The sequence below is a fragment of the Malaclemys terrapin genome, chromosome 3, assembly GCF_027887155.1.
Source record: "Malaclemys terrapin pileata isolate rMalTer1 chromosome 3, rMalTer1.hap1, whole genome shotgun sequence".
Lineage (NCBI taxonomy): Eukaryota > Metazoa > Chordata > Testudines > Emydidae > Malaclemys > Malaclemys terrapin.
In genome coordinates, this window is record NC_071507.1 from 68415712 (window position 1) to 68440048 (window position 24337).

Here is a 24337-nt window from a genome sequence, read left to right on the forward strand (position 1 = left end):
TATTTGGCAGCTTGTATATCAAACTTCAGTAGATATTTTCTTAAACATGTACACAATTTGCAAACTAAGAGTATGCTATAAAGATGGTGCCAGACCCTGAAATACATCATTGTTCCTGATAATCTAATTATGTAGGTATGAATAATGTGACAGTTTAGTTCTGAACATGAATACCCCATAAATTCCCCCCAATCTGTATCTATGAATTAAAATGAAAAGCAATTTTAAGACTGAATTTCAATTTTTTTTTTAAAAGGTAACTATTTGTGCCACATATATTAGAAACTAGACCACCTACTTCACCTGCCAACTGTTGTGGTGCTGAAAACAAAAAGTGGGGTAAAGGCTAAAATTCTGTATATTAAAGCTATTCTATATATTGACACCTCCTTAACATGAAGTTCAATCTCCTACAGAACACTGAATTTAAATGCACAGTATCTATATTTTAAAAAAACAATTACAATAGCTCTCTACCCTTGCTACATACCTAGCCTGAAATCTTGGTACGACTGAGCCAAGATTTCACCACTAAGCTTTAACTCTTTTGATATGTTTTTTGCCTGTTTCTACCTCATCCTTCTCATTGGAAATGCTCAGAAGGTGTCTGAAGTTTGCTGGCCACAAATTATTCCACATCTCTGCCACCAGGCTAGAAATTGTACTTGCCATTCTCCACAACTCAACCATTTCTGCAGCAGCCAAAACTGCAGAGGTATCTTCCCTCCACGCCAGCCCTCTCTGGTCTCTATCTATATCCTCAGTGCCACACCATCTGTCAGCAGCACCTTCCCGCGCCAGAGACGCCTCAGGGATGGTCAACTAATATGCAACACAGACAGGACACAGCTGGAGCCAAGGATGAGGGGGCGCATGACACCCCGATACGGGGGGAAAACAGAGGCCCCCTCATTCAAGGGACTCACCACCAGAGACCCCCCCCTGGATCCACTCAGGCCTCGCCACCTCCCTACCCCAGGATACCACCCGCCCCCCTCGAGGCTCGTCCCCACTCGCAGGCACCATCCTCGCCCCACCCCAGAGTCCCCTCGATCCCTCACCTCTCTCCTCCTCATCGATGCGCAGCGCCACGGAGATGCACTCGAAGGCTCGCTTGTGGCAGGCTCGCACCGTCTCGGGCGCCCCGCCGGGCTCGGGCGCGTCGCCGGCCCCGGCTCTGCCCTTGGCGGCCATGAGGGCGCCCCGGGAGAGGCGCTCGCAGAGCCAGGCGAAGAGCAGCCCGAGCTGGAAGGCGACGAAGCGGAGCAGCGCGAAGGCGGCGAAGAGCGGGTAGGAGAAGTAATAGAGGTTCCGCTTATGGGGAGACGCCGCGGCCGCCCCCACCGCCGCCTGCTGCTGCTGCAGGGGGGGAGCCGGCCCGGCCGGGGAGGAGGGGGAGGCTCCGGGGGCCTGGGACGGGGAGCTGGAGCCGGCTGAGCCCTTCTTCTTCCCTCTGCCGCCCGGAGAATTCATTCACCGCCGTCGCCATAACCCGCTGCCAGCGACTGACAACAACCGGCCATGGCGGCGGCTACGCCCCTTTTAGCCAGCCCCGGCTAGGAGGGCCGTGGGGAAAGTGCGCATAGGCCCTTGCTGAATACAGGGAAGCGTAGCCGCCGCCCCTAGCGTGCGGTTATTGTTGACGAGCGGCTTGGAGAGGCCGACAACGAAGCGACAATGGGAGGTGTGGTTGGCGCAGCGGCTGCGCATGGAGACTACATATCCCAACATGCAGCGAGGCACTGGTTGCGCAGCATGCCGGGTATTGTAGTCCGGATTGGTCGTTTTTTCGAGGGTTCAGGGAATCCGCTGCGGGCGCGTTGCATGTTGGGACATTTAGTCTTTTCGTTCCGCGTTGCATGTCGGGAGCGGCTGCAGCCCAAGACAGGTCAGAGGCCGGTCTCGCTGTGGAGTGTTGCACGCCGGGAAATGAGATGCCCCGCCCTGTGGCAGGCTGGGACTTGTAGCAGGCGCGGACTGCGTTGCTCTCTCTAGGAGCCACGTGCTGCACAAAGGGGGCGGTTGCCAACGGCTGGGTGGTGTCTGTCATGCAGCTCTCTTCTGGCAGTCCTCGCGCGTTGCAGCCGGAGCTTCCGGGTGAGCCACTGCTCCGAAGGGGCGATGTGATCCGCTGCAGAGCCCCCTCCGCCCTTAGCGGGTGCCCGCTGCAACCCACCCAGTCAGCGGGGAACTGCAAAATGCGGGTCATACGGTCTCGTGCCTACACCTGGGGCAGCACAAAAGGCAACAGGGAATGCACAGGACAGATGTTCCTGAACCAGAAGAGCCGCTCCCTGGCTTTGGTAACTCTCACACCCATATACAGACCCTTTATGTTGCGAATAAAGGACAAGTTGGAAATTATAGGAGAAAGTTTATTTTTAAGCGCACATCCCCAATGTTTTATTTATTTGTCACACACACTCGTATATAAGTAACACATTTTATTACAGTGTACAATCCCTTTGCATTATTATTGGTGTATACAAGACAATATTTATTGATTAATTTGACGTGTAATGTAAAACAGGTTCCAAATGAAGGACAAGTGGCCATGCTGTGCTGTGTGTGACATTCTAACATATTCCCTCTCAATCTGCTTTGGGACAAATCTGGGACACAGTACAGTGGAAAATCTTGAAATGAAGAAGACTAGAAAATCTATTGGTTAGCAGGATGGTAAAATAGGCAGGGGTCAGTTACTGCTGCAGGAATTACATTTTATGCAACCTCACCTTCTTAACTAAAGAGCTATAATTAATTCATAAAATAACATCAATGCAATATTAAAATTATATATTTAAACATGGAAATGTTAACGTTAAGACTCCCATAACATTAATTTGCCCACATTGCATATATTGTCTATTAAAGCATAAATTTAAACAATTTAACTAGTCATTAGGAATTCAGTACAGTGTGAGTGTAAAAAGAGAAATTGGCTACATTTGGATAGCAAGTGTTCAGATAACCAAAGAACTTTTCTGTGTTGTTAGCAGGCTTTGAGAGATCCAGTCTTGTTTCAGATGAAAAGAAGTATGGATAATCAAGGTTCATCTGCATTACATGTGTGCAACACAGCTGTCAATATGTACCTTAATATTTGTATTTTCTGGGGGGGGTTCTTTTTAAAAACTAGTAAATTTAATTTCGCATTAACCTATTTTTTGCAGTTAGTTTCCTGTTGTATTTTTTAAAGAAAAGTCCTTAATTTCCGTCACCCCACTGATGCCTATCAGTCGTCTCCCTTTGTCTCTTCTGGACACCTCCTTCCCAAACGGCACATTCTCTCTCCTGGGCCCAAACACATCCCCTTCTTGCTGAGCTGTTCCTCATATAAAAGGTCAAACAGCATGAAGAGAGGCTCCCTTTAGTTCTCTCTCCATACTAGGGTTCAAACAAGCTAAGGGGAAAGAGACTCAATATGATCTGAGGTGCTCAGATACTATTATGGTAATGAAGATGGTATCAGAACAGAATGGCCAGAGAGGCTGTAGTACTGCACTTTTCCCAGTGGAGACTTCATTAGTTCCTTCCTCCCAGTGATGAACATGGAACAGCATAACTTCCCCCCTCCCCGCCAATATACATTTCATTGTCAGATAGGGAAGGAGTCAGTCAGTGGCTGCAGCACTACTGGATAACATACCAGGACCATAGGTGCCAACTCCGTAACTGCGCTGCTTAGCACCCACCGACAGCCAAGCTGTCCCGCCAGTGCCTCCCACCCTCTGGCGACCCCGCTGATCAACTCCTCCCTTTCCCTCCCAGCACCTCCCGCATGCTGCGGAACTACATGCAGGAGGTGCTAGGAGGGACAGGGTGTGCTTGGGGGAAGGGGTGGGAAGAGGCAGGGCAGGGGTGGGGCCTTGAGGGAAGGGGTGGGGATGGGGGTGGAACAGGGGCAGGGTGGGGGCTTGGAGGAATGGGTGGAGTAGGGGCAGGCCTGGGGTTGAGGGGGGTTGAGGACCCCTCGGTAGAGAGGAAGTTGGCGCCCATGACCAGGACAGTTGAGTGAAGGCAAGAAAAATCAAGCTCCTGCAATAGTCTCTTTAGTCTCGCTCATTGCGAGTGAGTGGGATTCTTTTGGCATGCAATTAATTTTACAGTAGTGTTTAAAACCTGGTGAGGTGAAGGGTATTTTTAATGACACATTCCATTTCCCACATTCAAACTGTTACAGCTCCTGGCCTTCTCCTGTTTGGGCCTTGCAGTGAAAATGAGCAGTTCTCCCCATCCCCAAAGACATCATATAGCATGCAGGACTTTGTTAGGATCTTTTAAGATCTTATCATGGCATCTTAATAAATGATTTTTGCAATTCTTTAAACAGCTTCCCTCCCCTCCAAATTATCAAAAAGACTAAAGAGGTTTTACCAGCCTTAAACGTGGGTTTTGAACACTGTTCTAAAACATCTAGGGTCCAACTATCCTGCAAACAGGCTGCCAAACTGTGTTAGAAAACTATTCAGTGGGAGTCATATTTACATCATATTTTATTATGGGATATCAATTCAGTCCCTTTCTCCCTTATTACTAAGGAAATGGAGAAGTCTTCACCCACCCTTTTCACAATCTCCTCTATGCGTCTCCTCGACGTGCTGCTTTGCACATTTCAGGTGATTAAACACATTTCTTGGCACCTTATCCATGTATCAGAGATGCTTTAACTAATGTACCCATCTTTAAATGCACCAAAGGCCCAAGCCACCTCCAAATGATGTCAATATCAATGCAAAGCGACCTAGAGCAGGCCCTCAAGGTCCAGTTCTGCAAATGCTTACTAAAGAGCATAATGCTCACTACTGTGGGCACTCTCTTGGAATTCACAACACTTAGTACTACACTCAACAGTAAGTATTTGCAGGATCAGGCCTTAAGTTCCTTACAGTTTGAGAGTTATTTGGGGAAAATACAGGGATGTTTCAAAGCTACTGAAATGTAATAGACTTGAGATAATTTGAAATTAACCAAGTGGAAACATAATGAATAATTTGCTTAAAATTAGAACAGAGACAGCTGGAATCTTGCTAATTGAACTCTTTGTGACCCATAAAGCAATCAACATATAATGCCTATAAATCATATCACATTACATTAAAATCATGTTTAGATTATTTAGATTAGCAGGCTGTATAGAATTGCTACTTTTTTTCTTAAAATCACATAATTAGAAATGTATAATAGCTAGTAGGTTATCTAGTCCATTCTCCTGCCATTGTAGGATTGCGCTCTAAAGTATATTCTCAAGTGCTTTGTCTAATCAAATTTTAATTGACTCAAATAATGGAGCTTCTAACATTTCTCTTGGAAGATAACTTACACAATTTAATTCCTACATGTCAACTTTAAAGACAAAAAGTCAGTCGGATATGTAGCACCTATGTGAGGACGGTGTGTGTAGGGAACTAACCAGGACCATTTTCAGATTTTTTGCCATTTCTTCCTGTTACTAACCCCCTAGACCATCCACTCCCTCTTTTTAAAAATGTTACTGTTTTGTGGAGTAACAAAAATCATGGTAATTTAAAAATGAATAAAATATCATAAACTATTAATAAAAGATTTTAAATTTGGTCAATTCCCCCCACCCACACACTACTTGCTGGTAGTGGGACAACTGGGTTCTTTGCTACACCATAAGGTAGGTAGTAAGAAATCTTTACTCTTCTTCCCAGAAGGACAAATGAGACAAATATTGCTGAATGGGAGTTCTCATCATGGACATAAATATGGTGCTTCACTTGAAATTTCAATGCAAGCCAAGTGGTTTATCTTGCAGATGATTAAGACTTTCCACTAGTGCCACATTCCATTGGCTAGTGTCACCTGCAGAATGTAGGTGAGCTTACAGGCCTGTTATTACATGTCAGCTTTAGAAAAGTTTTCCTTATACTCCATTCGCAATTACCTTACGAAAGTATTGTTCCATCATCCCTTTAAATATTAGATAGTTGTTATACTTGCCTTTTATTATCATTTAGCCTAGCAACCATATTTATTTATAGTAATCTTCCCTATTGAGGTAGTCCCGCTATCATTTTTATTACTGTTTTCTAAATTTTCTCCAATTTGTTAGATATTGTGATCTAGAGGATAGAGCACAGGTCTGCCAGTCAGTATTCCTGAGTTCTGTTCCCAGCTTTCCCACTGGACTTTCTATGGTCTTAGGCAAGTCCCTTAATCAATATGTGTCTCAGTTTCCCCAATACAAATCTACTTTTGTAAAGTGCTCTGATCTTCAAATGAAAAGCACTATTGAAGTTCAAGTGTTGTTATTTATATACTATGATGTATTACCTTCCCACAACATCCCCAAACACAAGTTCAGCATATGTTATCCCTATTGTTTATTTTACAATAAAAGAATGTCTAAGTAAAATGACAGTTCCAAGCTAAAATCACTTCTGTCCACAAATGTTTCATCTATTGTTACAAGCAACACCTAAGATTGCTATTACAAAAATAAGAGAAACTTTTTTTTCAGTTTGCTTACTTTGTGCACAGCCAAATAGCCACTTGTACTGTTTCCCTTGTAAAGTCGATGTATTGTGTGGGTCCTTCATAAAGAATAGAGGAGTACATATAATTTTAAATATGAAAATATGACTTTAAAACTACAAAAACTGGAGGAAAGATCAGGATAATTCTAACCCCTGAAACTGTGTTTAAGTTATTTTGTGAAAAGGGACTATATTTCAAGTTAATTATGTTTATATGTATGTATGCCTTGTCTAATGGTAAGGGGCATCTTTTAGTACATTTGTAAAGATTTTGATGACAGAATAATTAAGTTTGAATAGCTGTTTTGGTGGGGCTGATTCTTTGTGTTTAATTAATGAGAGTATATTATTAGTCATTCTTTCACTGGAGCTATTTTTTACCTAATTTGTGCTATTTTTATTGTGAATTAGTTTTGTTTACACAATTGTAAAATCTTTTTCTTTTCTTTTCTTTTCTTTTCTTAAGTGTCTTGCTAGTTATGTGAGTTATGCACATTTTATTTAATGGCCTGTTTTGCATGTCTTTATTTGCTCTCTGTTTCATTTTACATGAGAGTCTTTTTAATAAAGGCCAGCCCTTGTTATTCTACTGTGTTAGCTCTGTCGTCTTAACTAAGTAAGTAAAAGAGAAGAAAAGCAGTTATAAAAATACATCATGGTTTAGGCTTACATCCTGCAGCTGGATTCATGCAGCTGGACCTCGCACTTGCATGCAGCTTGTTTACTTCAGTGGGATTCAGCACAAGCATAAGGGGCAGCCCAGGCACATCAGATTGGCACATCACGGTCTTATCTTGCAAATGTGAATTGATGAAGTTAAATATATCCAGATCATTTAAAGTCTTGCCACTTCAACCTACATAATATTTCTAAGATTTGGATTCTTCTCTCTGTCCTGCTTGAGAAGGTGGTTGTTCAGACCCTCATAATCTCACACCTCAACCTGACACCAACCACTGACACCCTTTAACTAAATTTGAAACACTGCCATAAGGATCATCTTACTGGCTCATCACACTGACCACATCCTCCTCCTCTTTGCATTCCTCCATGGGCTTCCCTTCTCCACCACATCCAACATAAACTCCTTGTCTTGGTCTTTAAGGTCATTTAGGTCCATCCGATATATAATACAGGGACAGTGCATATCTAACACACCGTTTTGACTCTAGCATTTGTTCTGTCAATGATCACAGTCTTGATGGCCCAACTAATTGCTTCCCCTTCAAGCACGCCATGCTTTCTCCCATTCTGAGTCTAGGTGCATAGTTGAAACTCATCAAAATTCATAAAGCCAACACATGATCTGCTTTTAAACCATCCTTAAAACCTACCTCTGCCATGATGGGTATAAATCATTCCTGGATGGCATTGGTTAGGCAAGGGGCAAACTGACACTTCTACTTTCCTGCTAAATCTATTCATTTTATTATTACCACATCCTTCAAACCACTCCCATCCTGTATATCCGTTTCATCCAGCTGTTGCATCCTGTCTGACACGAAGATTATGAGCTCTCTGGGGAACAGAATATCTTATTTATTACACCTCTACCTCGATATAACGCTGTCCTCGGGAGCCAAAAAATCTTACCGCGTTATAGGTGAAACTGCGTTATATCGAACTTGCTTTGATTCACCGGAGTGCGCAGTCCCGTCCCCCCCCGGAGCACTGCTTTACCGCGTTATAGCCGAATTAGTGTTATATCGGGGTAGAGGTGTATATGTATGTACAATAGCTAGTACTAATCCTTAATTTGGGTTCCTAGCTGATTCTGTAATATAAATATTAAAGAAATCACACACAAAAGAAATTTGAAACATTAAGATTGCAAAGTCAAGTCCTCAGAAGTTAGAAAATAACAGAATCAAGCTACAGAGTAGCAGCCGTGTTAGTTTGTATCTGCAAAAAGAACAGGAGTACTTCTGGCACCTTAGAGACTAACAAATTTATTTGCGCGTAAGCTTTTGTGGTTATGCAAGGCACTGCATTTAGCCGTATGGAGTGGAAATCCATCAACTTCATGAAAAAACTCGTACAGATACAGACAACATCATCTTCCTTTCCAAATGCAAACAGATGGACATCATACCGAAAGGACTAAAGGTAAAAAAATCCATTACAATCTACATATCACACAGACTATGCTGAGAGACTGTGTCACACACTCTCAAAGAAACTGCAAAACCACCTGATCAGCATCCTATATAGCAAACAGGGAAAGATTAAGAATGAGCTCTCAAAACTGGATACTCTCATAAAAAACCAACCTTCCACACAAACTTCCTCATGGATAGACTTTACAAAAACTAGACAAGCCACTTACAACACAAACTTTGCCTTTCTACAAAGGAAAAAAGACACTAAACTATCTAAACTGCTACATGCCACAAGGAGCAACTACAGTAGTTCCCTTAACCCACCCAACAATATTGTTAATCTTTCCAACTATACTCTTAGCCCAGCAGAAGAGTCTGTCCTATCTCCGGCCTCTCCTTTTGTCCCTCCAGGCCCACGAACATGATACAGTTCTGCGGTGACCTAGAATCCTACTTTCGACATCTCCGACTCAAAGAATATTTCCAACATACCTCTGAACAGCACACTAACCCACAGAATCCTCCCTACCAGCACAACAAAAAAAAAAGGATTCTGCGTGGACTCCTCCGGACGGTCGAAACAACAGACTGGACTTCTACATAAAGTGCTTCCGTCAACGTGCAAAGGCTGAAATTGTGGAAAAGCAACATCACTTGCCCCATAACCTCAGCCGTGCAGAACACAATGCCATCTACAGCCTCAGAAACAACTCTGACATACTCAAAAAGGCTGACAAAGGAGGTGCTGTCGTCATCATGAATAAATTGGAATATGACCAAGAGGCTGCTAGACAACTCCCTAACACCATATTCTACAAGCCATTATCCTCTGATCCCACTGAGGATTACCTAAAGAAACTACACCATCTGCTAAAAAAACTCCCTGACAAAGCACAGGAACAAATCTGTACAGACACATGCCTAGAACCCCGACCAGGGGTATTCTATTTGCTACCCAAGATCCATAAACCTGGAAATCCTGGATGCCCCATCATCTCAGGCATTGGCACCCTAACATTAGGATTGTCTGGCTATGTGGACTCTTTCCTCAGGCCCTACGCTACCAGCACTCCCAGCTATCTTCGAGACACCACTGACTTCCTGAGGAAACTACAATCCATCGGTGATCTTCCAGAAAACACCATCCTGGCCACTATGGATGTAGAAGCCCTCTACACCAATATTCCACACAAAGATGGACTACAAGCTATCAGGAACAGTATCCCCGATAATGTCACAGCTAACCTGGTGGCTGAACTTTGTGACTTTGTCCTCACCCACAACTATTTCACATTTGGGGACAATATATACCTTCAAGTCAGCGGCACTGCTATGGGTACCCGCATGGCCCCACAGTATGCCAACATTTTCATGGCTGACTTAGAAAAACGCTTCCTTAGCTCTCGTCCCCTAACGCCCCTACCCTACTTACGCTACATTGATGACATCTTCATCATCTGGACCCATGGAAAAGAAGCCCTTGAGGAATTCCACCATGATTTCAATAATTTCCATCCCACCATCAATCTCAGCCTAGATCAATCCACACAAGCGGTCCATTTCCTGGACTCTACTGTGCTAATAAGCGATGGTCACATAAATACCACCCTATACCGGAAACCTACTGACCGCTATACTTACCTACATGCCTCCAGCTTCCATCCAGCACACACCACATGATCCATTGTCTACAGCCAAGCTCTAAGATATAACCGCATATGTTCCAATCCCTCGGATAGAGACAAGCACCTACAAGATCTCTATCAAGCATTCTTAAAACTATAATACCCACCTGCTGAAATGAAAAAACAGATTGACAGAGCCAGATGAGTACCCAGAAGTCACTTCCTACAAGACGGGCCCAACAAAGAAAATAACAGAACACCACTAGCTGTCACCTTCAGCCCTCAACTAAAACCTCTCCAGCGCATCATCAAAGATCTACAACCTATCCTGGAAGATGATCCCTCACTCTCACAAGTCTTGGGAGACAGATCTGTCCTCGCTTACAGACAACCCCCCACAACCTGAAGCAAATACTCACCAGCAACCACACATCACTGAACAAAAACACTGACCCAGGAACCTATCCTTGGAACAAAGCCCGATGCCAACTCTGCCCACATATCTATTCAAGTGACATCATCATAGGACCTAATCACATCAGCCATGCCATCAGGGGCTCATTCCCCTGCACATCTACCAATGTGATATATGCCATCAGGTGCCAGCAATGCCCCTCTGCCATGTACATTGACCAAACCGGACAGTCTCTACGCAAAATAATTAATGGACACAAATCGGACATCAGGAATCATAATATTCAAAAACCAGTAGGAGAACACTTTAACCTGTCTGGTCATTCAATGACAGACCTGCGGGTGGCAATTTTGCAACAAAAAAGCTTCAAAAACAGACTCCAATGAGAAACTGCTGAGCTTGAATTGATATGCAAATTAGATACGATCAATTTAGGCTTAAATAGAGACTGGGAATGGCTGAGCCATTACAAACATTGAATCTATCTCCCCTTGTAAGTACTCTCACACTTATTAAACTCTCTGTACTGGGCTATCTTGATTATCACTTCAAAAGTTTTTTATTCTCTTACTTAATTGGCCACTCAGAGTTGGTAAGACAACTCCCACTTTTTCATGCTCTCTGTATGTGTGTATATATATCTCCCTAATTTATGTTCCATTCTATGCATCCGAAGAAGTGGGCTGTAGCCCACGAAAGCTTATGCTCAAATAAATGTGTTAGTCTCTAAAGAATCAAGCTAGTATGTGCAACCTTACTTTGGCCCCCATATGCATGTCTTGAATTACATAATCACATATTTTTCCCACTATACCCCTGCTTCATTCAGTGTACATTTTGTTTTATCATTTTTAATATGTGACCCATGTCTTATTTATTGACCACCATTCAAATCCTGCTTTGAATGATCAGGAATTACAAATTTCCCCATGGCTTTTCTATGGCACTCATTGCTATAGTATCCAAGTGATTCATATAGGTGAATTAGTTTATTTTCACAACATCCCTGTGAGGTGAGGGATTATTATTGTTCCCATTTTACAAACTGAGGTCAAAATTGTCCACTAATTTTGGGAGGGTGATGCGGTATACAACCCCGCACGGGGCCCAAAGAAGTTAAAAGGCAATACTGTGCCCAGGTAGCATTGCCTTTATAGGCCTGCACCAGCTGTAGGAGCAAATCAAAAGGAATTCAGAAGGCTTGGTAAGGGCAGGTGAACAGGCTCCAGGAAAGAAGACTCCTTCTTTAAGGAAACCAGGTAGATGGTGGAACCTGAATGGGGACCCACAGTGTGGGTAAGGCCCTTGGCAGGGCCTTCCACAACCACCCCCCACTTCAAGCAGCAGCCGATCTTGCAGGGCCCTGCTCATTTGGGACTTTGTGAAGCTACTGACTGTTTAGACTACAGAAGCCACACCCCAGACTGAAGAGGCAAATAGGTAGCAAGTAGGGGTGGCAGATTTTGGCTCTGTATAGGGAGGAACCTGCCAGTTGTACTTTCCACTGGACCGGGAACTGGGGGAAGAGGGCCTGGGTCCCTCTACTCTGCCCCACTTAACTGCAAATGCCCCAGATGCAGTCGGGGTCCCAAACACTCCTGGGTTGAAGGCAGGGATCGGGCACCACTATGCCCCCTCAACAACAAGATAAGGGGTTGGAGACCAGGTGCATTAACCACTAGGCTACCTGGCCCTCTGAGCCACACATCACAGGAGGCCCAACTTAAGAAGCCTAGTGGTTGATTTGTTTTTTCAGAATACTTAGACTTTTATAGTACTACATGTGTTCAATGCACAGCTCTCTTTGATGTCAGTTGCTGTGGTGATAGTCTGTAGATCTGACCCCAGTGTCTCATGTTGGGCACACAGAAAATGAGTCCAAGAAGTACACTGGTAAGAATCCCATCAACTGGGGGACTGGGTGGAATCCTGGCTAATAGGCAGCAGGATTTGTTTTTTTTCCAAGTAGCTCTAAGTGGAGGGGGGTTACTTAAAAATAACTCTAACAAAATAATTTTGGCTGCAATACCAGAATGAGAGCCTCACAAGTCAAGCCCTGTTGGCTGCAGTGGGGTTTTATTCAGAACTCATAGCAAGATTGGGGGACAGATATTATCTGCATTTTTGCTAATTAATAAATTCCACCCATTTTATTTCACAAGCAAAACTAAACAATACAGAGCACAGATCTTAAAATTAGCAAAACAGTATTCAACTAAATAGATTGAAGTAACAGCAAGAGAATTACTTACTCAAGTGTTTGTACCTACAGGGCACTATCACCATCAACTTTGAATTGGTAACATGGAGTTCTATATGCCTTGACTATTACAGATTTGAGTTTTACTCAAAAATATTGAAGTATGTTTGATTCCTAATTATCAACCCTGTGAACTCATTATGGGCTCTGACAGCAAAGCTGAGTTCTTTCCATCTCAGCTGTCACCACCCATAATAAAGGTTCTAGGCAAGATAGTTGAGAACCACAACCACCTGTGCAACTTTTAGCCTTAGGTGACTCTCTGCAGTTGTCATTGAGGGTGACATTTACCTGCAATTGCAATGCCTTTTATTAATGATGATGCACCAAACCAAGGAAGGGAAACCAACTGTTAAAGCGGTGAGGTAAGTTTGTGCAACAGGAAGTCAGACAAGACATCATTTTACCTGCCCACTGGAGTTGCGTGAAATGCACTAATAGGGACTCCACACTTTTACTACATCAGGGGGTAGCCGTGTTAGTCTGTATCTACAAAAACAACAAGGAGTCTGGTGGCACCTTAAAGACTAACAGATTTATTTGGGCATAGGCTTTCGTGGGTAAAAACCTCACTTCTTCAGATGCATCCGAAGAAGTGAGGTTTTTACCCACGAAAGCTTATGCCCAAATAAATCTGTTAGTCTTTAAGGTGCCACCAGACTCCTTGTTACTTTTACTATATGTATGCTATAATTCTAGCTCCCTCCTCGGTTATATTACCAACTAACCTGACTGCAGGTGCGTCTACACTACATGCTGCTGCCTGCGAGGCTAACTCCATTGCTAAGCCGCGCCTCTTCCCTATGCCGCTCCATCCTCCCCTTGACTCCAGAGCAGCGGTGCAGGGCCATGCCTGCAGACCCGCGCGCCGCCTGGCCCGAAGCTACGCGGACGGCGGCTCCAGCAAGCAGACCTCAATGGGTGGGGCTATAGCCACTGACGGTCACGTGTCTGATGATGCTCGAGGACCCCAAGCCCGGACTTTTTCCATTGCCCTGTCTGATGGGGGCGGGGCTTCTCTTCGCGCATGCGCATTTGGGTGGTCGCAGCAGCGCCACTTCCTTCACTTACGGCAAAACAATTTACGACATCCCCCCAAGCGTGCTGTTGTTAGTGGCTGACGCTGCCGAGAGACTTCTGTAGCCTCGCAACGATTCTTCCCTCCCCCCCGCTGCGGTGCGACTCGCCGCCGCGCCCCCTCCGTGGAGCTGCTGTCCCGAGAGGTGAGAGCGGCCGGGGAGCACGGGCAGCGCTGGGTCCCTCACTGCCCTGCCCGGCCCCGCCCCGCCCCGCTGGGCGAGTGTGAGGCTGGAGGGGGCAGAGCGGGCGGGGCTGCGATGGAGAAGGGCTAGTCCGGTCCGGGTCAGCGTCGGTGTCGCGTGCCCGCTCCCCGGCGCGGGAAGCCTCGGCTGTGGCCCCCGGCGGGGCGCGGACACCGGCACTCGGCCGCACAGGGAGCCCCTCGCTACCCCCAATCGCTGCAGGAGCCGCCGCAGCCCGGGCCGAGCTAGCGGGTTCCTGCGGTACCAGCTGCGCCGTGCCGGTGGGGGGTGGAGGGAACCGAGCAGGAACGTGGGGTTGCCCCAGGCTGGCATGTAACCTCTTGCTGGGGGGGCACTTCGTAAGACAGGAGCGATTTTTTTTTCTTGTCCTCTGAGCTGTAATGTTGGCCCGGACTGCTGGTATCGGAGGTGGCCGTGACAGGGAGTGGGTTGGGGTTCGCTCGGTGGGATTTATTTCTCTTGAAATGGGAGCTCTCCCGTATGCCGAAGCGATGCTCCTTCGCCTGTTTTAAGAATGATTAAAAACGAGAAGCCGTTGTAAGCCAGCTCTCAACGCCTGCTTCTCTCCCCTCGTCTCCTTCTTTGCTGGAGGAGCTCTTGGACGTCTCTGAATATACATTTCCTGTACTCTAGCACCTTAGTGGAGGGAGTGGGATTGTTTGAGTCCTCTAGGAGATATTGTAATACAAATACATAATAGATATCCCTTCTCTGAAATGTTCATTAACTGCTGGAGTTAAATGAGTGTTAATTGTTGAAACACTCTCTTCCCCACTCACTGGATTGGCTTTCTTTCACTTGACTCTTGAGGATGTCAGTTTCACTAGTTCTTTATTTACTATAGAGCAGCAGTTCTAAGATTGTATGGTGGGCTTCCCAAGGGAGGTGAGGGAATGTGTCAGTGCAGGCAAGAGCTGTGTGGGGTTTTTGTTTTTGTTTTTTTAAGAGCTCTGGCTATCAGCCTTGGCTGGCTGGGATTTGTGCACCAGGGCCAGGCACACTCAGTAGGCGGAGATAAAAGGGACAGCCGGAGCCCCATCACCTGAGCTTTGGCTCTCCTCCCCGCCATCCCTCACCTGGGCTCGGGCATTCAGCCATGTGGTGGCAGCAGTAGCATAGAAGTAAGAGTGACAATGGGGTGCTAAGTCTGTTGTGAAAAGTGATTTCACGTTGCCACCCTTACTTTTGTGCTGCTGCGGGCACAGTGCTGCCTTCAGAGCTGCTGCTCTCCACTCTGCCTTCAGAGCTAGGTGGTGGTATATGTACTTGGCAGGGGATGGCATAAATGACTAAAGACACAAAGAAGGGGGGCCCAATCAAAGAAGTTTGAGAATGACGGCTATAGAGTCATATAGGGTAGAAAAGACAAAACAAGCAGAATAGATTTTTTTTAAACAAATGTCTCAGGCCTTTAAATGTTATAGAGATTTGAAAAAAAGGAACAAGTCTTGTTTAAAAAACCGATGCTGGTCTCCTTTAACACTAACTTGTGCAGTCAGTTCTAGATGTCTCTGGACCACATATGCACATTTGGTAATTCTGACTGAACTAACCTTGTCTGAAACTTTTCTTTTAAGTTACTTTGCCTGAGTTTATTTCACATGTTCTTTTGAAAAACTTCAGATTTTTTTTATACAAGAAAAATATGGTTCACAGAGCTGAGGGGGAGGGAAAAGACCCAAACCTAACTGGTGGTAACTCTTTGCATGATGGTAACCAAAATTGTCAACCATATTTTAATTGTCAACTAACTTATTTTTTTATTGATTTTAATGTTCTGACAAATTGTTTCATTTTGTTTTGTTTGTTACTTCCCAAGATTGTAGCACATTTGGTGACTTCCAAGTTTTAAATCATGGATACAGAACAGATCATGGAGGGGCAGGCACAGGTATAGTAAGAAACTTTTTACATTGATTTTTCTATTAGCAAATACATAAAGTGCATTTTGGTTTTGCTGACTAGCATGTTGTTTTACAGGTTCCAGAAAATCCTCATGCTGAATATGGCCTTACAGAAAATGTAGAGGTAACTAAGATTTAATTGTTCTCAAATGCAATTGAAGTAGTATTTCTGATTTGGGAAAAATATGGGTTTAATTTAGCTAAAATGATTGCAGAAATAAGACCCAAAATACAAGGAACTGAGTTCTTTTGAAAGCAATAGGAGATGAAGGGTGTTTAGCATGACTCGGTAAGTGCTAGTACTGTGCACAATTGACTTCTTAATAGTATATCAATATTGCTGGTTGGGCTGCTAGCATTCTGTTTCTAGTCCAGCAGAAATAATGACCCCTTTTGTGTGGTGGGTTTGTCTTTCTTTCTTTCTTTCTTTATTTTTAAGTGCTATATACAACTTACCTCCACTACCTCTTCCATTGGTGTGTTGTCAGAAGAACCTGTTGTAACACTTCTTGGGGTCACCCAAAGCCTCTTGTATGAATCACTACCACCTGCTTACAGCATGAGAGAGCAGTGTCTTTGCCAACTGAGGGGAAAATGCCTCCCCATTCTGACAGCCACTGGCAGCACAAGCACTCTGCTCCGGGCCCCACAACCCCGGCTTTTTCTGTCTGCATGCTAAAAATTTACATGCACCCTGTGGTTACACTTGAGTGCCCAGTACTGTGCCTTCTGAATTCCTGTGGTGTACACTGATCCACTGCCTCCATGGAAGCAGTGCACCCTGATTTACCAGCCTTACCTCAGTTCAACACTGTCCTTAACACAATAACTCCTCACTTAACGTCCTCCTGGTTAACGTTGTTAGGTTGCGGATTTATTAGAGAACACGCTCGTTTAAAGTTGCGCAATGCTCCCTTATAATGTTGTTTGGCAGCCGCCTGCTTTGTCTACTGCTTGCAGGAAGAGCAGCCCTTTGGAGCTAGCTGGTGGGGGCTTGGAACCAGGGTGGGCTGGCAGTCCCCCTATCAGCTCCCCCAAGTTCCCTGTGCGGCAGCTGCCCACCAGGCTGTCAGTTGCTAGGCAGTTCAGGTGTCCGTCCCTCCCCCCCACTGCCGTGTGCTGCTCCTGCCCTCTGCCTTGGAGCTGCTTCCAGGAGCCTCCTGCTTGCTGTGCGAGGGCGGGGAGAGGAAAGAGGGGTGCTGATGTCAGAGTGTTGCCCTCCCCCTACTCCTGTGCCCTGCTCCTGTACCCCATCCCCACAGAGCAGGGGGGACTCAGAACAGAGGGAGCTTGCTGGCAGCAGCTGCTGTCTCAACTTCCTGATCTGTTTAAAAAGGCAGAGTGTGGTCAGCATACTTAAAGGGGCAATATGCGTCTGTCTCTCTCTCTGTTTCACACACACATGCACCACCCGGCACTTTGGAAAGTGGAGGGAGTTGTGCACTCCATTGGGATAGCGTGGGTTCATCATCACATTCAGTTTCCATAGGAAATGTTTGCAGCCACTGCCATGCATCTATTGTGTCTCCTCCCTCCATTTGTGCTGCCTTGTAGAGTGTGAGGCTGCATTAACAATAATGTGTTAACCCTTGAGGGCTCAGCCGAGTGCTAGTTCATCATTTAGCAACAAGGCATTCCCTGAGAAATATCCCACCCTCTTCTACCCTCTGACTTCACCACCTCAGCCAGGCTTCACAATCATCATTGCTGAGTACAGCATTAAATTGTTTGTTTAAAACTTACACTGTGTGTATATATTTATTTATTTCCCTTGGACCTAACTCCCCCCCCCCCCCCATTAATTCTTATGGGGAAATTGGATTCGCTTAACATCGGTTCGCTTAAAGTCACATTTTTCAGGAACATAACTACAACGTTAAGTGAGGAGTTACTGTACAAGGGACTTAGATGTGTCGATAATAAAACAAAATTGAAGACTATTAACAGAGCTTGAGATAGAGATTCAAAATAAAAAGATTTGGAAATGTAAGGGTACAGGTAAAAGTGAACCATAAAATGCAATCTATAGCCTATACTTTGACAAATTACTTTCTTGTCTCTAATACGATATTTCTCACCCAGTGGGTAGACCTTGAACCGCATGTCCAGCCCAAAGAGCTTTTCATGAGACACTCCTGCTGGCAGAATGTCGCCTCTGCAAAGGATAACATCTTGTTCCCTTTCCCTTTCTCTTACACAGTTATAGACTGTTATCTCTTAGCCTAGGGAGTCATCTAAACAGAGATTTCTCTTGGGTTTTGTTTGTCTTTGTAAACACTCAAGCCTGCATTTGGTCGAGACAGTGAACACAGGGCTGCCTCCACAGATGTTGATTGCCAGCTCCTAGACTCCCTGGCCTTCAGTGACAAGTTTCACTTCCAACAGTTCTGGAACAAAATATACTATATGTTATATATAGACTGATTCTTGCCTGCATATTTATACCTGCTTCTTGAAATTTCCATTACATGCGTCTGACTAAGTGGGCATTCACCCACGAAAGCTTATGGTCCAATACATCTGTTAGTCCTTAAGATGCCACGGGACTCTTTGTTGCCTTTTACAGATCCGGACTAACACGGCTACCCCTCTGATATGTTATATAACTCTCATACAAACATCTCACAATAACCATGACAATCAGCTTGATTTTAGCTTTCAGTAAGACTACACATGATCCCCTTTGGTGAAATATTGAGAAGGTGGTCAGAAATAGGAGTGATGACTACCTGGGGATGTTGGCATCACACCTTCTTGGCAACTTTTTATTTATTTGTTTATTTGTTGAGGCGCTGATGGTATATTTGGAAGGGAGGGGAAGCTTTCCATGTTTTCATGCCTTGGAAATGTGCCAAAATAGTCAACTTTTTTCTTCCCCCTCTTAATTATTTAAGAGTGCAGTTTTGACACAAACTCTTTTTGTTGAAAAAAGGTTAGGTTTGGGGAATGACTACTCCTATTGTTATGCATATGTTTGCTAGTTATCAAAAGACAGGTGCCTTCAATTAAATCCCTCTAACTTTTCTTCTAGTCTAGGCTAATGAATAATAGCATTTAGTCACTTTGTGCTGTTCAAAAGTCCTGTCTTGCTGTTCTCCATCTTGGTCATACTTGTTTGTACTCTTTTCAATCTCCACTGTAGCTATTTTAATGTGATACGACCCAAATTGGTCACTAATCATTGCGCATTTTGTGTATATAATGTTTTTTCTAGGGCTGTCAAGCGATTAAAAAAATTAATCGTGATTAATCGTACTGTTAAACAATAATAGAATAGCATTTATTTAAATATTTTTGGTTGTTTACTACATTTTCAAATATATTGGTTTCACAGAATACAAAGTGGTGTACAGTGCTCACTTTGTTTATTTTTGATTTCAAATAGTTGCACTGTAAAAAACAAAAGAAATAGTATTTCAATTCACCTAATACAAGTACTGTAGTGCAATCTCTTTATCATGAAAGTTGAACTTACAAATGTAGAATTATGTACCAAAAACCCCTGCATTCAAAAAACAAAAAATGTAAAACTTTAGAGCCTACAAGTCCACTCAGTCCTACTTTTTATTCAGCCAATCGCTACAAGAAACAAGTTTGTTTACATTTACGGAAGATAATGCTGCCCACGCCTTAATTAGAATGTTACCTGAAAGTGAGAGCAGGCATTTGCATGGCAGTGTTGTAACTGGAGTCACAAGATATTTACGTGCCAGATGTGCTAAAGATTCATATGCCTCTTCATGCTTCGGCCACCGTTCCAGACGACATGCTTCCATGCTGATGACACTTGTTAAAAATAAATGCATTAAATTATTGACTGAACTCCTTGGGGGAGAATTGTACGTCTTCTGCTGTTTTACCTGCATCCTGCCATATATTTCATGTTATAGTAGTCTCAGGTGATGACCCAGCACATGTTCATTTTAAGAACACGTTCACTGCAGATTTAACAAAACACAAAGAAGATACCAATGTGAAATTTCTAAAGATAGCTACAGAACTCAATCCATGATCTGAAGAGCCTTCTAAAATCTGAGAGGGATGAGGTGTGGAGCATGCTTTCACAAGTCTTAAAAGACCAACACTCCGATGCAGAAACTACAGATCCTGAACCACCAAAAAACAAAAACAAAAAAATCAAATCAACCTTCTGCTGATGGCATCTTACTCAGATGATGAAAAGGAACATGCGTCGGTCCGCACTGCTTTGGGTTGTTATCGAGCAGAACCCGTCATGAGCATGGACGCATATCCTCTGGAATGGTGGTTGAAGCATCAAGAGACATATGAATCTTTAACGCATCTGCCATGTAAATATCGTGACACGCCGGCTATAACAGTGCCATGCAAACTCCTGCTCTCACTTTCAGGTAACATTTTAATTAAAAAGTGGGCAGCATTATCTCCCATAAATGTAAACAAATTTGTTTCTTGTAGCGATTGGCTGAATAAAAAGTAGAGCCTACAAGTCCACTCAGTCCTAAAGTTTTACATTGTTTCGTTTTTGAGTTATGTAACCAAAAAAAACCCCCTACATTTGTAAGTTGCACTTTCATGATAGAGATTGCACTACAGTACTTGTATGAGGTGAATTGAAATACTATTTTTGTTTTTTACAGTGTATATATTTGTAATAAATAAATATAAAGTGAGCACTGCACACTTTGTATTCTGTGGTGTAATGGAAATTGATATATTTGAAAATGTAGAAAAACATCAACAATATTAAAGTTCAAGTGGTATTTTATTGTTTAACAGTGCAATTAATTGTGATGAATTTTTTTTATTAATTGCATGAGTTAACTGCGATTGACAGCCCTAGTTTTTTCTTGCTTTTATGATGCCAGGGTGTGTTCTGTGAGGGGGTTGGTTTGGTTTATTTTGTATTTACAGCTACCATGGGCAGACCTCTTCAAGGAATCATCATGGCTAGTTCAATGATCTTACCCCAAATGTTCTTTGCACGTTTAGAATAAATTATAGACTAACTTTCTGTAGTGCTGATTTAAAAAAAAAAAAAAAAATTCAGTGTGGCAAAATTGACAGTTTTGGAGGAGGTTATGTACATTATATTGTGTGTGTAACAATCCATTTGACAATAGTATAAGACAATTCATTTACTATTTTCTGACCAAGAGGTTACAATATCCATTAATATAGTGGAGCCAAAAAAGTGGAGAAAATATATCTATTGTGTGTGTAAGCATTTCAGCTTATTAAAAAGATTAATAACTTACTGTATTGGAGCCTGATTACACACAGGGATTTGCATGAGTGGATCAAGTACTATGTACCATGGTCTGTTCCAAGTACCATTGCTGGCAGGGGAACTCTTGGTAAATGCAAGTGGCCTATCCTGCAAATCCTTCTTGCAGGATTTGGTCCTACTTTTTGAAGCCTGATACTACAAGTGCTTACAAGAGTAACTTAATGAGGACTGCTTACATAAATAAAATCATTCTAATCTATATCAGTTGGCAGGGAAGAGCCATGAATATAAAAGAGCTGATGAAAATGGTAGTGTAGGGGCTGCCTCCAGTTTCAAGAAACTTACTGTAGATTACATGGCAGCATGCTGTTAGAATCTAACATAAGGCTTTCTATATTTAACTTAAGAAAACTGACTTGAGATTCTCAACCAAATTAAAAATATGGAGGATATTTAAAAATATTAAATTTGAGGATAATTTTACTAATCTTCTAATACACTTATCTGATTGCTCTTGCTGAATTTCTGCTTTTAAGTAGACGCTTTATGTACTAATATCAATACTTTTATTCACATGATGCCTTGAATTCATCAGAGGATAGTAGAAAATGAGAAGATTAACGCAGAGAAAACATCAAAGCAGAAGGTGGATCTTCAGTCATTACCTACACGTGCCTACTTGGATCAGACAGTTGTGCCTATCTTACTACAGGGGCTTGCTGTACTTGCAAAGGAGAGGTAAAGAACTTAATGTAGCATTTGTCTCAAAATAAAGGAAGCTCAGATGTGCCCAGGGCCTTTCCAATTAGGGGCTTGCAAAACCACTTTGTCTCCAGCAAAAGCTCATGTACGAAACGTGGGGTGGATGTAATAGCATGTCTATTCTCTTGAGAAGCCAAGATATGTTCTGTAACTAGCTGCATGCGATGTGAGCTGTATAAGAGAATATCAGTAATCTTATTGTCACAAGGAAATGTAGTGTTAGTGCAAGATTTTCACAGGATAAGAAGAATGCAGTCTGAATAAATAAGTTCTTTAAGTACATCTGTTGTATGGCTCCTCGGGGTGAGAGCCTGGACAGACATTTCACCAGCGTTCTTAACCTGGCTCAGGGTTCTTGAATGAACCCTGCTCCCTCAGTAAGTAGGTACTCCTCGTGCTGTCTCTTACTTTGTTGAACAAGGTAGTTCCAGTAAATCCAGCTGGCAATAGCATATAAATTCTTCCTCAGCACTGAGGCCAAATTTTGGCGTTCACACACTGAGAGATTGTGCTGTAGCAGCATACTAATGATACTGTTCCCTTTGTTTAAAGACTTTTTGCCAAGAGACTTCATATATACATTGAACAACAGGGGAAGGATGTTCCTCAGTAGTAACACCCAATTGTCCTTCCTCTCCAGTTGATTCCTCTCATGTAGGTATAACTGGAACCACTTAAGTGTCATACTGCACATGCTAATAATATCCCTTTGTTGCCGAAGGAACAACCTTTGGTCAATCTTATCAAAAACTGCGAAGGACCACAATGGACCAAGTTAAAATCATGAGAACCTTCATACCTCTCCCAGCAGTGTCTTAACCCCAAAAGAACATTTGAGTTTAAACTAGAACCCACCTACATCAATAACTACAAATTTAGCTATATATAGAGAGAGAGACAATATTCTGCTGGTAACTGTGTACAGATCTTCTATTGACTTCTTTGGGGGTTCTGCTTTGGATGGAGAGTACTATGTAGTCCTAAATTGATATATCCCAGACCACAGTTCAAACTTTTGACATTTCCTTGGAATGAGTGTGATAACCTAATATGTGGGGCGAGACAAATTGGATTACCAGGATTTATGCGCTACTTTTCTAAGGCTGAAGAAAAACAAATCTACTTACCTAGCAAGGCTGTGGTGAGGCTTAATTGTAAAGCAGTTTTCGTGTTAGTGTTTTTTCTTCCAATAATTTCAACTGTTATCACTAGTGTTGGTTAGAAAAAAATATTTGGCAGAAGCAACAAATATCTTTGAGGCAGACTGTTCTAATGGAGGCCCTAAACTGTTGCTATTTGAAGTAAATCAAATAACAAGACAAGAACATATCGGACAAGGGAGCTGGCTACTTTAAATCTTTATCTTACCTGGCAGGAGTTGGTGAAATAGGCAAATGCATTGGAAATTACATTAAATTCAGTATGTAAACTTGGGTAATTCACTTGACTCTTTAAGATGGATGTGGGTTGGAGGGGGAGAGGAGGCGCCAGCCTTTCTAAACTGACTTTTCAGTTTGTCTAGTCAGTGTCACTTCCCTTGTCTCTTCTTCCCCTTAGATCTACTCTTCCTTCCCTCTTTCCCATGCAGTCTCCTGTGCTAAGTATACACCCTCCTGAAGCTGGTGTGCATTTACTTGGCACAGCTTAGCCATGCCTCTGCTGCTATTTATACTCTCACTAGCTTGGTGAGAACTAATATGAGTGTGCACATGAGCAGAAGAAGCACACCACTAGATCATATTGTAGATGTAGCCTAATAATGAAGGTTGTGTAGTGGCTAATCGAGGGCCAGGAAGTGTTGCAAGGGGGAGCTTAATAAATTGAGGAAATTCCTGGTTAGGGAGTTCTCTAGTTGCTGCTGAAGCATGACACTTTGTGTTTGTTGTCATACCACAAAACTGAAAATTTCTAATTTGTCCTGTGCTTTTACAAGTAAGTCTCTGTTTTCAGTGAAGATGAAGAGCTCGCCAGCTCACTTAAATGTATGTGACAAATAGTAATTACTCTTGATTTTTTTTTTTTATCTCTACAGACCGCCAAATCCCATTGAATTCCTAGCAGCGTATCTTTTAAAAAACAAGTCACAGTTTGAGGACCGAAATTAATTCCATGGGAAGAGGAGGACAGTTTGGCTGCTAAACTTACATGCTAATTTGCCATGATTCATTCTTTGCTGTAAAAATCATACAGAACCACCAATGTCTTTCATAACTGCACAATTTCCCTTATCTTTTGAGTTATTTAATAAAGTACATTTTTATTCTCACTAGTCTTAAA

At 43.1% G+C, this 24337-nt stretch overlaps 2 protein-coding genes across 8 annotated transcripts in view; one reads left to right on the forward strand and one right to left on the reverse strand.

The window, feature by feature from the left end:
• SPAST (spastin) overlaps positions 1-1868 on the reverse strand; it is a 63908-nt gene extending 62040 nt beyond the window's left edge. For 3 of the 5 annotated variants that reach the window (XM_054022051.1, XM_054022052.1, XM_054022050.1), the window contains exon 1: positions 1062-1862. In XM_054022051.1, coding sequence (XP_053878026.1) covers positions 1062-1473 — 412 coding nt within the window. In that variant the 5' untranslated portion in view covers positions 1474-1862. Of the gene's footprint in view, positions 1-1061 lie in introns of all 5 variants that reach the window. The other 2 variants (XM_054022053.1, XM_054022054.1) reach the window with 2 other exon arrangements.
• On the forward strand, positions 1217-24337 carry DPY30 (dpy-30 histone methyltransferase complex regulatory subunit). 3 transcript variants are annotated; one of them, XM_054022058.1, is made up of 5 exons: positions 1217-1290; positions 16005-16076; positions 16166-16213; positions 21894-22036; positions 24093-24337. In XM_054022058.1, the coding sequence occupies exons 2-5, from the start codon at positions 16041-16043 to the stop codon at positions 24163-24165; spliced, it is 300 nt and encodes a 99-aa protein (XP_053878033.1). In that variant the 5' UTR covers positions 1217-1290; positions 16005-16040; the 3' UTR covers positions 24166-24337. The 3 variants fall into 3 exon arrangements, with proteins under 3 accessions (XP_053878033.1, XP_053878030.1, XP_053878031.1); XM_054022055.1 differs by lacking the exon at positions 1217-1290 and adding an exon at positions 13972-14125; XM_054022056.1 differs by lacking the exon at positions 1217-1290 and adding an exon at positions 14252-14425.